At 37.8% G+C, this 12877-nt stretch overlaps 1 protein-coding gene across 1 annotated transcript; it reads left to right on the top strand.

The window, feature by feature from the left end:
* Positions 1-10501: 10501 nt before the first annotated feature.
* LOC103008936 (60S ribosomal protein L5-like) lies at positions 10502-11283 on the top strand. The gene has a single exon (XM_057541055.1). The coding sequence runs from the start codon at positions 10561-10563 to the stop codon at positions 11281-11283; it is 723 nt and encodes a 240-aa protein (XP_057397038.1). The 5' UTR covers positions 10502-10560.
* Positions 11284-12877: the final 1594 nt, after the last annotated feature.

Here is a 12877-nt window from a genome sequence, read left to right as displayed (position 1 = left end):
CCAGAAGCATTGGGAGAGCATAATCATTCAAATTACTCCCTTTCATGCCCCTTTCTTCCAGGTATTTTTTACTTTAATTTTAAATTCTGCATTATGTCAGGAACTTCTGTCCTTTTAGCAAAAGCCAAAAGGAAAATACTAGGAGAAATATGTATTTTCTCCCTTAGCATCTAAGAGTTGTGCTAAATATTCTTTTAGTGACAAAAGAGAAGTAATACAAAAGATTTCTGAAGAGGCAGCACGGTAGTGCTTTCATGTAACTTTTTTTTGGCGTTTATAATAATTTCCATTTGATCTTTATTTTGTGTTTTTGAAAATCAAATTTCTACTTATGTATCCCAATCAATCACTTATAAAAATTTGTCAGAAAATCTTTTCATCCAAGAATTTTGTTGCCTTTGTTTCAACCTAAACATATCTGTCTTAGGAAACAATAGTGAAACTGACTCAAAGATAACCTTCCTGATGTGAAGGTGAAGGAAGCGAATGCCTCACCTAATGGAGTGAAAAATATCTAAATACATTCTCTTTTTTGGCTGTGTTGGGTCTTTGTTGCTGCATGTGGGCTTTCTCTAGTTGTGGTAAGCAGGGGCTACTCTTCGTTGCAGTGCGCAGGCTTCGCATTGCAGTGGCTTCTCTTGTTGCAGAGCACAGGCTCTAGGCGTGCGGGCTTCAGTAGTTGTGGCATGCAGGCTCAGTAGTTGTGGCTCGCAGGTCCTAGAGCACAAGCTCAATCGTTGTGGTGCACAGGCTTAGTTACTCCATGGCATGTGGGATCTTCCCAGACCAGCGATCGAACCGGTGTCCCCTGCATTGGCAGGTGGATTCTTAACCACTGTGCCACCAGGGAAGTCCCTCTAAATACATCCTTGAAAGATAACAACATGGAAAAGAAAAGTCAAGCAAAATTTAAAGAAAGCATAGTTTTATTTTCCTTTTTAAGTTATCACAGCTTTGAAGACTTTAATATTGAGAATTCCTGGGTTACTATGTGTTTCAGGTGTTCTAAACCTTCAACATTGTCTTGAATATGAACTGTGCCTTTTCTCTAAATGTGGATATATATGTGTGTGTGTATATGTATATGTTTAAAATGAACAATAAAATATTTTTTTCCTCAAAAAAAGAAAGACCATGTCTGTTCAAAGCAGAAATAATAATAATGTTATTATGGGGGTTTTCTCATACAAAGAAATAGAATCTTTGACAACAATAATGCAATAGCTGAGAGGGATATAAATTAAATTATACTGTTTTAAGATATTAACTTTATACAGTGTGTGGTATAAAATTAATCTAAGGACTAATGTGATAAATGAAGGATACCTATTGTATTCACAATAGCAATCTCTTCAAAAATAAATCCAAGAAGGGGGAAGTGGGGGGGGGGGGGCGGTAGTGGTGGGATGAACTGGGAGATTGGGATTGACATATACACACTAATATGTATAAAATAGATAACTAATAAGAACCTGCTGTATAAAAAATTAAATTAAATTAAACTTTTATAAAAGAACATTTAAATAAATAAATAATAAATCCAAGAGATACAGTTCAAAACTCAAAAGAGGAGACAAAATAGAAAACTTTAAACATGTTTAATTAATTGAAAAAAGGCATGAAAGGAAATAATAATAGATGACACAAATAGAAAACAAAGAGCAAAATGTTTGACCTAATGCATATTTTTTGCAGGTTTACATGAGTATTCAGTAAAATGGATCCATATGATGGGTCATAAATCAAGTCTCAGTAAATTCCAAATGATTGAAATCACTCATAGTATGATCTCTATGACAGAATTAAATTAGAAATTAATAAAATGGATAATTAGAAAAATCTCCAAATCTGTGGAAATTAAATAACACATTGTTTAAAAACAAAACAAAACAAACAGAAACAACCCATGTGTCAGAAAAAGAATCATAAGAAAAATAATTTTTAATTTAATTACAATGAAAACGCAATATATCAAACTTTGTTAGATTCCCATTAAAGCAGTGCTTATATGGAAATTTATAGCTTTAAATGAATACATGGAAAAATAAGAAAGATTTAAAAATAACGATCTAAGCTCCCACATTAAAAAAAAATAGATCAAATTAAGCTTAAAGTAAGTAGAGGCAGTAGATAGGAAAGATAAGAGCACAAATCAATAAAGTATGTAGGAGACAAACAATAAAGAAAACCTAGGGCTTCCCTGGTGGCGCAGTGGTTAAGAATCTGCCTGCCAATACAGGGGACACGGGTTCGAGCACTGGTCTGGGAAGATCCCACATGCCGTGGAGCAACTAAGCCCATGAGCCACAACTACTGAGCCTGCGCGTCTGGAGCCTGTGCTCTGCAACGGGAGAGGCCGTGACAGTGAGAGGCCCGCGCACCGCGATGAAGAGTGGCCCCTGCTTGCCGCAGCTGGAGAAAGCCCGCACACAGAAACAAAGACCCAACATAGCCAAAAATAAATTAATTTTTTTTAAAAAAAGAAACTCTATAAAGCTAAAAATTGGTTTCTTTTCTTTTCTTTTCTTTTTTCTGGGCTGCATGGCGTCTTAGGTGCAGCACGCAAGGTCTTCATTGAGGTGCGCTGGATCTTTCCTTGCAATGCAGGTTCTTTGTTACACTGCACAGGCTTCTCTCTAGTTATGGCATGTGAGTTTTCTCTCTCTAGTTGTGGCGCGCAGGCTCCAGGGTGCATGGGCTCTGTAGTTTGCAGCATGGGTCTCTCTCATTGAGGTGCATGAGCTCCCTAGTTATGGTGAGCAGGCTTAGTTGCCCCACACCCCCAGCATATGGGATCTTAGTTCCCTGACCAGGGATCGAACCCACGTCCCCTGTATTGGAAGGTGGATTCTTTAGCACAGGACCACCAAGGAAGTCCCCAAAATTGGTTTCTTTAAAAGATTAGTAAGATAAATAACTCAACAATATACTGACCAAGAAAAAAAAGAGAAAACACAAATTACTAATAACAGTAATGAAATAGAGGCCATCATTACAGATCCTGAAGACATTAAAAAGTGTATAGGCTGTATAATATTAACAACTATCTGCCAATAACATTGACAAGTAGATAAAATTTATTTATTTGTTTGTTTGTTTGTTTATTTATTTATATTGAAGTATAGTTGATTTACAATGTTGTGTTAGTTTCTGGTGTACAGCAAAGTGATTCAGTAATATATATTCATTTTTCAGATTCTTTTCCATCATGGTTTATTTCAGGATATTGAGCATAATTTCCTGTGTTATACAGTAGGACCTTGTTGTTTATCTATTTTATATATAATAGTTTGTATCTGCTAATCCCAAACTTCTAATTATCCCTCCCCTACCCCCTTTCCCCTTTGGTAACCATAAATTTGTTTTGTATGTCTGTGAATCTGTTTCTGTTTTGTAAGTAAGTTCATTTGTGTCATATTTAAATTCCACATATAAGTGATATCATATGGCATTTGTCTTTCTCTTTCTGACTTACTTCACTTACTATAATAATCTCTAGGTCTGGGCTTCCCTGGTGGCGCAGTGGTTGAGAATCTGCCTGCCAATGCAGGGGACACGGGTTCGAGCCCTGGTCTGGGAAGATCCCACATACCACGGAGCAACTGGGCCCATGAGCCACAATTACTGAGCCTGTGCGTCTGGAGCCTGTGCTCCGCAACAAGAGAGGCCGCGATGGTGAGAGGCCCGCGCACCGCGATGAAGAGTGGTCCCCACTTGCCGCAACTAGAGAAAGCCCTCGCGCAGAAACGAAGACTCAACACAGTCATAAATAAATAAATAAATAAATAAAAGAACATGAATTTCTAAAAAAAAAAAAAAAAAAAATCTCTAGGTCCATCCATGTAGCTGCAAATGCCATTATTTCATTCTTTTTATGGCTGAGTAATATTCCACTATGTATATGTGCCACATCTTCTTTATCCATTCATCTGTTGATGGGCATTTAGGTTGCTTCCATGTCTTGGCTATTGTAAATAGTGCTGCTATGAACATTGCGGTGCACGTATCTTTTCAGATTATGGTTTACTCTGGATATATGCCCAGGAGTGGGATTGCTGGATCATATGGCAGTTTTATTTTTAGTTTTTTAAGGAACTTCCATACTGTTTTCCATAGTGGCTGCACCAATTTACGTTCCTACCAACGATGTAGGAGGGTCCATTTTTTGCCACACCTTCTCCAGTATTTGTTATTTGTAGACTTTTTAATGATGGCCATTCTAACCAGTATGAGGTGGTACCTCATTGTAGTTTTGATTTGCATTTCTCTAATAATTAGCGATGTTGAGCATCTTTTCATGTGCCTATGGGTTATCTGTATGTTTTTGGTAAAATGTATTTTAAAACTTTTTTCTGAAACTGACATAAGAAGAAATAGAAAATTTGAATTGCTCTATATCTACTAGAGAAATTGAATTTATAATTTAAAACCACTCCACAAATACTCCAGACCCAGATAGTTTTGCCAGTAAATTCTTCCAAATACATGAGGAAGAAACAATACCAATCTGACACAAATTCATCCAGCGATGATTTTAAAAAGGAACAATTACTTACTCATTTTTTGAAACCAGAAAAACCCTGATACCAAAACCTGACAAGGACATTACAAGAAAATAAAATTTTAAAATCAATATTTCTCATGAACATAGATGAAAAATTTTAAGAAAATAATAAGAAGCACAATCTAGTCATATATTAAAAGACTAATATACCATGACCATGTGAGGTTTATTTCAGGAATGAAAGTTTGGTTTGATATTTGAAAATTAATCTCTATAATTCACCACATTGAAAGAATGAATGAGAAACACATGTGATTATCTCAACAGATGTAGGGAAAGCATTTGACAAAATTCAATACCCATTCTTCTTTAAAAAACAAAACAAAACAAAAACAAACAAATCTCAACAAACCAGGAATAGAAGGGAATTTCTTCAATCTGATAAAGGATAGATTTTTTAAAAAACATAACTAACATCAAAGTTAATGGTGAAAAATTTACCCTTAAGATTGGGAAGAAGGCAAGAATGTCTGCTCTCATCATTTATATTTTAACATTGTTCTGGAGGTTCTAGACAGTGCAATAGAAATGAAAAAGAAATATAGTCATTAAAAATTTTAAACTGTCTTAGTTTGCAGACAACCTGATTGTTTATATAGAAAACAAAACAAAAAAATCTACAAACTACCAGAACTAATAAGTGAATATAGCAAAGTTGTAGGAGACAAGGTTAATATATTAAAACATCAATTGTATGTCCTCCTCTGGCAGCAAACAATTGGGGGGAAAAAGCTTTGCTTATCAAAAGACACAATATGACATTTTAAAAAGAACACTACTTAACATCAAAAATATAAAATACTAGCAATAAATCTAATGAAATATGTGCAAGACCACTACACTGAAAACTACAAAGCTTTTTTGAATAAAATATTTTTAAAATAAATGAGGAGATATAACATGTTCATGGATAAGAAGACTCAAAGTGGTTAAAATGACAATTCTCTCAAAATTAATTTATAGAGCCAAAGCAACCCCAAGGATTTTAATAGAAATTCACAAACTGAACCTAAAATGTGTATAGAAATTCCAATGAGCTTGAATAAGCTGAGACAATCTTGAAAAAAGGAACAAAGTTTTTTTTTCCCAAGGAATTGTGAAAACACACTACCTAATTGCAAGGCTTACTACAAATTTACAAAAGTTAAGACTGTGTCTCAAAAATATTAGGATGGACAAATATAGCAAACAACAGAATAGAGAGTCCAGAGATAGCCCCACACATGTATGGTCAATTGTTCTTCTACAAAGGCTCTATGGTTAAGAGGAAAGGAAAGACTTTTCAACAAAGTGGCTAGACTTCGAAAGAAACCAGACACAAAAAGTACATAACAATTCCATTTATTTAAGTTCCAAAAAAAACAAAAATCTGATCTACAATGGTAAAAACCATGACAGTTGTTGTTCTGGTGATGGTAGGATGGGGTTGACTGGAAAGAGACAAGAGGGAAGTTTCTGGGGTGATAGGAATGTTCTATATCTCGATTGGGGTGATAATAACATAGGTAAATGCATTTGTCTAATCTTATCAAACTTAAGTGCTGTTCATTTTACTGTATATAAATTTTACCTCGATAAAAAGAAATTTAAAAGATGGAGGAAAGGACAATGGGAACGGCAGGTCAAAGACAAAGAAACATAAAACAAAATAACACATTTGTACTTGAACAAACTCTTTGTTCAAAGTGTTTGGAGCTGCCCAGGGAAGGAGTGAGGATGAGGTGGCTATGAGAGAAGCACCAGCAGTGATTGATCCCATCACTGAGAAGTCTTTCAAGTATAGTAGATCAATTCATTCCTCAACCCCATTCACAATGATTCCCAACTCTTCCATAATGTGTATTCCAAAGCAATGGCTAGGGGGCGATAGTGTTTCAAAATCAATTACAGTAGGTCATTTGGGAAGATTCTCTGGGGCATATTTCCCTACTGGGCATCTAGCCAGGCCCAGCTCTTTCTTTCCTCAAGCATTAGAGCTGGGCAGTGCCCACCCACACACTGAAGCTTCCCAGGAGAATCTGAAAATAATTGCAATCAAGGGATGAAAAAAAAAAAAAAAAATGAAGCAGAGTTTTGCTCCAAAACACAAATGGAAAACCACAAAATTGAAATCAATTAATGTTTAAAGAAAGGACTACCAAGTGAAATGTATCAACTACATTCATTGTTTGCTATAGTATTTATAAAAATTCCATTACAGCCCACTCATATAAAAACCTGCACACAAATATTCACAGCAGCTTTATTTGTAACAGCCAAAAACTGGAAATAACCCAAATGTCCTTCAACAGGTAAATGGGCAAACAAATTCTGGTATATCCATATAATGGTATACTACACTGTATTCGTTTGCTAGGGCTGCCTTAACAAAGTACCACACACTGGGTGGCTTAAACAATATAAATTTATTTTCTCAGACTTCTGAAGGCCAGAAGTCTGCGATCAAAATGTTGGCAGGGTTGATTCCTTTCAAGGGCCATGAGGGAAGTACATGTTCCAAGCCTCTAACCTTGGTCTGTAGATGTCTTCTCCCTGCATCTTCACATCATCTTCCTTCAGTGTGTACCTCTGTGTCCAAATTTCCTCTTCTTATAAGGACTACCAGTCATATTGGATTAAGGCCCATCCTAATGACCTCACTGTAACTCGATTACCTCAGTAGAGACCTTATCTCCAAATAAGGTCATATTCTGAGGTGTTGGAGGTTATGACACCTACATATGAATTGGGCGGGGGAGTGGGGGGTAAGGGAAATGACAAAATTCAACCCATAACACATCCAGTAATTTTAAAAAAGAACGAAATACCATGATACATGCAACAACTTGGACGGACCTTCAAGGCATTATGCTGAGTGCTAAAAGCTAATCACAGAAGGTTACATGCTGTATGGTTCCATTTCTATGACACCTTCAAAATGACAAAAATTATAGAGATGGAGAACAGATTGGTGATTTTTAGAGATTTGTGGGAGGGGCGGTAGGTGTGACTACACAGGGGAACAGTTCTGTATCTTTTTTTTTTTGCTTTTTTTTTAAATTAATTAATTAATTTATTTATTTTTGGCTGTGTTCGGTCTTCGTTTCTGTGCGAGGGCTTTCTCTAGTTGCGGCAAGCGGGGGCCACTCTTCATCGCGGTGCGCGGGCCTCTCACTGTCACGGCCTCTCCCGTTGCAGAGCACAGGCTCCAGACGTGCAGGCTCAGTAGTTGTGGCTCACGGGCCTAGTTGCTCCGCGGCATGTGGGATCTTCCCAGACCAGGGCTCGAACCCGTGTCCCCTGCATTGGCAGGCAGATTCTCAACCACTGCGCCACCAGGGAAGCCCCAGTTCTGTATCTTGGTTGTGGTGGTGGCTACACAAATCCACATGTGGTAAAATTACATACAACTATACACACACACTGTACCACTGTGAATTTCCTGGTTTCAATCTTACACCACACGTATGTAAGAGTGAATACTGAGTGAATCTGAGTAAAGGGTACACAGGATTTTATGTACTATTTTTGAAACTTCTTGTGCGTCTATAGCTATTTCAAAATAAAAAGTTTTTTTAACTCACTTTAGTAATAAAGACTCCTTCTCAGGTTAAAAAAATTATTATAGTGAAAATTATTTGTTTTTTGTTTTTCAACTTCATGTAAAAATCTATGGATGCTCAAAGTATCCAGCTGAGGGTTAAATAAGTAATCTACTCATGACAGAAAATGATTTCAAGAGAAAAATTGTAATGATCATTTCCTCTTTTATAGAGAAAATAGATACATTTAATGTAAGTGCATTTTAATTTGCCTTATAGGAGGTGGCATGCCTGGTAGAGTGCATTACCCATATTTAACTAAACCAAGCTTTATGTAATGGACAAGTAGCTTTAAAAAGTTCTTGAAAAAAATCCACAGAATGAAATTAATTTTAACAATGCAAACACCATGCTTAAGAAAATGACTGAGGGACTTCCCTGGTGGTGCAGTGTTTAAGAATCCACCTGCCAATGCAGGGGACACGGGTTCGAGCCCTGGTCCGGGAAGATCCCACATGCTGTGGAGCAACTAAGCCCATGCACCACAACTACTGAGCCTGTGCTCTAGAGCCCGCGAGCCACAACTACTGAGCCCTCGTGCCACAACTACTGAAGCCTGAGTGCCTAGAGCCCGTGCTCCACAACAAGAGAAGCCACCACAATGAGAAACCTGCACACTGCAACAAAGAGTAGCCCCCGCTCACCACAACTAGAGTAAGCCCGTGCGCAGCAATGAAGACCCAATGCAGCCAAAAATAAATAAATTTTTTTTTAAAAAGAAAAGAAAATGACTTAGCTAGGACCCTTCACTGGGAAAAATGTGAAGAAAAATTAATGCAATCAACTGCTTTGGCAAATTTCATATTCTAGGAATGACTCTACCAATACCTGCCATCCCACATGTTTTTCCTACAGTATGATGTGGACAATCCCTCATCGAGAAGAGAGGTCTAAGTTCCCTTGTCTTGAATCTGTGGGAGCCTACGACTATTCAGAGAGGTACTATGTGACATCCAAGGCTGGGTCACTAAAAGTAGTACAGCTTCCACCTGGTCTTGTTGGGATGCACAGTCTTGGAACTCAGTTGCTATGATGTGAAGAAGTAAAGCTGTCACACGGAGGCACCACCTATTGGTGTTCCAGCCCAGCCTCAGCTGAGGTCCAGCCAATAACCAGAATAAACTGTACCTTCAAATGATTCTAGCTCTCAACTTTTGAGTGGAAGAGATGAACTAACCATGACAAGCCCTGCTCAAGTTGAAATCCAAAAGCAAACAAAGACAATTTTATTTCTTCCTTTTTTATTTGAGTGCCTTTTATTTCTTTTTCCTGCCTAATTGCTCTGGCAAGGACTTCCAGTACTATGTTGAATAGGAGTGGTGAGAGTGGGCACCCTTGTTTTGTTTCTGATCTTAGAGGAAATGTTTTCAACTTTTCACTGTTGAGAATGATATTAGCCATGGGCTTGTCATATATGACCTTTATTATATCAAGGTGCATTCCTTCTATTACCTAACTTGTTGAGAGTTTTTATCATGAAAGGATATTGGTTTTTGTCAAATGCTTTTTCTGCATCTATTGAGATGATCATGTGATTTTTATCCTTCATTCTTTTGAAGTCATTTACCACATTTACTGATTTGCATATGTTAAAACTTCCTTGCATCTTAGGGATAAATCCCACTTGATTATGGTATATGATCCTTTTAATGTGCTGTTGACTTCAGTTTGCTAGTATTTTGTTGAAGATTTTTGCATCTATATTCATCAGGGATAGTTGGAATATTACTCAGCCATAAAAGAAAACCCTGCCATTTGTGACAACATAGATGAACCTGGAGAACATTATGCTAAGTGCAATAAACCAGACGGAGAAAGACAAATACTGTATGACTTCAATCATATGCTGAATCTAAAAAAATATCATACTATAGAAATAGAGTGGAATGGTGGTTGCCAGGTTGGAAGGGAGAGGAAAGGGGAGATGTTGGTCAAAGGGTACAACTTTCAGTTATAAGATGAATAAGTTCCAGTGTGGTGACTGTAGTTAATACTACTATACTATATACCTGCAATTTGCTAAAGGAATAGGTCTTAAGTGTTCTCACCACCAAATAAAAGGTAACTATGTGAAGTGATGAAAGTGTTAATTAACTTGCTTGTGGTAATCATTTCACAATGTATACATTTATCAAATCATCCTGTTGTACACCCTAAATATATACAATTTTATTTGTCAATTATACGTCAATAAAGCTGGAAGGAAAAGAATTCTAGCTTTAAAAATAAGAAAGAGGAGTGGCAGCTAGGGCTTCTGTTCTACAGGATGGGTTTTTTAAAGTTGTCAAGAATAAGGCCTACTTTAGGAGATACCAAGTGAAATTTAGAAGACGACGACAGGGCAAAACTGACTACTATGCTTGGAAATGATTGGTAATCCAAGATAAAAATAAGTACAACACAACCAAATACAGAATGATAGTTCGTGTAACTAACAGAGATATCATTTGTCAGATTGCTTATGCCCATATAGAAGGAGATATGATAGTTTGTGCAGCTTATGGTGTGAAGGTTGGCCTGACAAATTATGCTGCAGCATATTGTTCTGGCCTGCTGCTGGCATACAGGATTCTTAATAGGTTTGGTATGGACAAAATTTATGAAGGCCAAATCGAGGTGACTGGAGATGAATACAATGTGGAAAGCATTGATGGTCAACCTGGTGCCTTCACCTGTTACTTGGATGCAGGGCTTGCCAGGACTACTACTGGGAATAAAGTTTTTGGGGCCCTGAAGGGAGCTGTCGATGGAGGCTTGTCTATCTCTCACAGTACCAAACGGTTCCCTGGTTATGATTCAGAAAGCAAAGAATTCAACGCTGACGTACACCGAAAGCACATCATGGGGCCGAACGTTGCAGATTATGTGCATTACCTGATTGAAGAAGATGAAGATGCTTACAAAAAACAATTCTCTCAATACATAAAGAACAACGTAACTCCAGACATGATGGAGGAGATGTACAAGAAAGCTCATGCTGCAATACGAGAGAATCCAGTGTATGAGAAGAAGCCTAAGAAAGAAGTTAAAAAGAAGAGGTGGAACCGTCCCAAAATGTCACTTGCGCAGGAGAAAGATCGGGTAGCTCAGAAGAAGGCAAGCTTCCTTAGAGCTCAGGAACAGGCTGCTGAGAGTTAATTAACCAAACCACAGTTTTATGAAGATTTTTCAGATAAAGACAGTAATAAACTTATTGAACAAGTAAAAAAAAATAAGAAAGAGAAAAAAATAAATAAATAAAAATAAGAAAGAGATTCATAAGGAAAATAAATGTTGGGGACTTCCCTGGTGGCACAGTGGTTAAGAATCCATGTGCCAATGCAGGGGACATGGTTTCCAGCCCTGGTCCAGGAAGATCCCACATGCCACGGAGCAACTAAGCCCATGCGCCACAACTACTGAGCCCTCGTGCCACAATTACTGAAGCCCATGCACCTAGAGCCTGTGCTCTGCAGCAAGAGAAGCCACCACAGTGAGAAGCCCGTGCACCGCAACAAAGAGTAGCCCCCACTCACTGCAGCTGAAGAAAGCGTGCACACAGCAACAAAGACCCAACACGTCAAAAATAAATAAATAAAATAAAAATTAAAAAATAAGTAAAATAAATGTTGTTGTTGTTTTAATCCACTAACTTTTGGGGTTATTTGTTACACAGCAATTGGTAACTGAAACAGCTGGGACAGAAGTCAGCCCCCACCCCACTCCCAAAAAAACCTCAAAAACATCAAAAAGACAATCAGATATGCAGGTCTTTATGCAGTACATTAGCCATGATATATGCCTTGAGGTATAAGCTAAGAATACTATGAAGCCCCCATAATTATAAATCCATCTAATTAAGGTTTATTTCATTCTTCCTTTTGTAAATTAATATTTACAGGATATGGTTTATAAAATATTTAATATGATCTCTGTAGTAGAGGTACATAATTTATGAGTAAGCATAAATATGTGGTTCAAATGCTTTTACTTGTAAAAGTCTGTGTCAAAATATTGTAGAGACCCTATCTAAGGATGGGAGCCATGGTGGGATTTTGACCAGGAGAAGGACACTATTGATTTGCCACCAATGACCCAGAAGCGCCAAAGGAATTCTGCCATTTCTAGGGCCCTTGAGGCAGCTTGTCCCCAAGATAAGTGCCTCAGAGATAAGGGTCTCTCACTGCTGCAGGCTTAGCAGAAGTGGAGGAAAAGAAAAAAGAAAGAAAGAATGAGTGTTGCTCTCTTTCCCCAAGAGGCTACATCCAGGAGTGGTTTCATTTGCAGCAAACATTATTTGGCATCTGTAACACTAACAAGGCATTTGGGAGCTCAGCCCAGCATGCAGGGGCTGGGGTATAAATGCTAAAGGTCTTTCCTGAGAGACCTCAGACCTGCTTTCCCATCACTCAAAGCTCAAGACCCTGTTCTCCATGCAACCCAGCTTGCCACTCAGCAGATATCTCCAGATCCAGAAGGCAGAGATATATGTTCCACCTTCAGCTTAGTGCCTGATATCACAGCTCACCTGCCAGGTAAGTGGGGAGAGAGGTAGAACAGGAGGAAACATAAAGAAAGAGCAGGAGTTCTGGAGTCTGCCAGATTTTAGTCCAGCAGGACTTAAAAAAAACACTTGAGGAAATAACAGCTAAAATCTTCCCAAATATGGCAAGAGACAAAGCCTAGAAACTGAAGCTCAGTGAACCCCAAATAGAATAAACCTAAAGAAATCCAAGCCAAGATACATCATAAT

Source organism: Balaenoptera acutorostrata, chromosome 2 (assembly GCF_949987535.1).
Source record: "Balaenoptera acutorostrata chromosome 2, mBalAcu1.1, whole genome shotgun sequence".
NCBI lineage: Eukaryota > Metazoa > Chordata > Mammalia > Artiodactyla > Balaenopteridae > Balaenoptera > Balaenoptera acutorostrata.
The sequence above is the reverse complement of the archived record's forward strand: the minus strand, read 5'-3'. Positions and strand labels throughout refer to the sequence as shown.

Excerpts from the sequence above, each read along its gene's own strand:
- LOC103008936 (XM_057541055.1), top strand. The coding sequence starts at position 10,561 with ATGATAGTTCGTGTAACTAACAGAGATATCATTTGTCAGATTGCTTAT.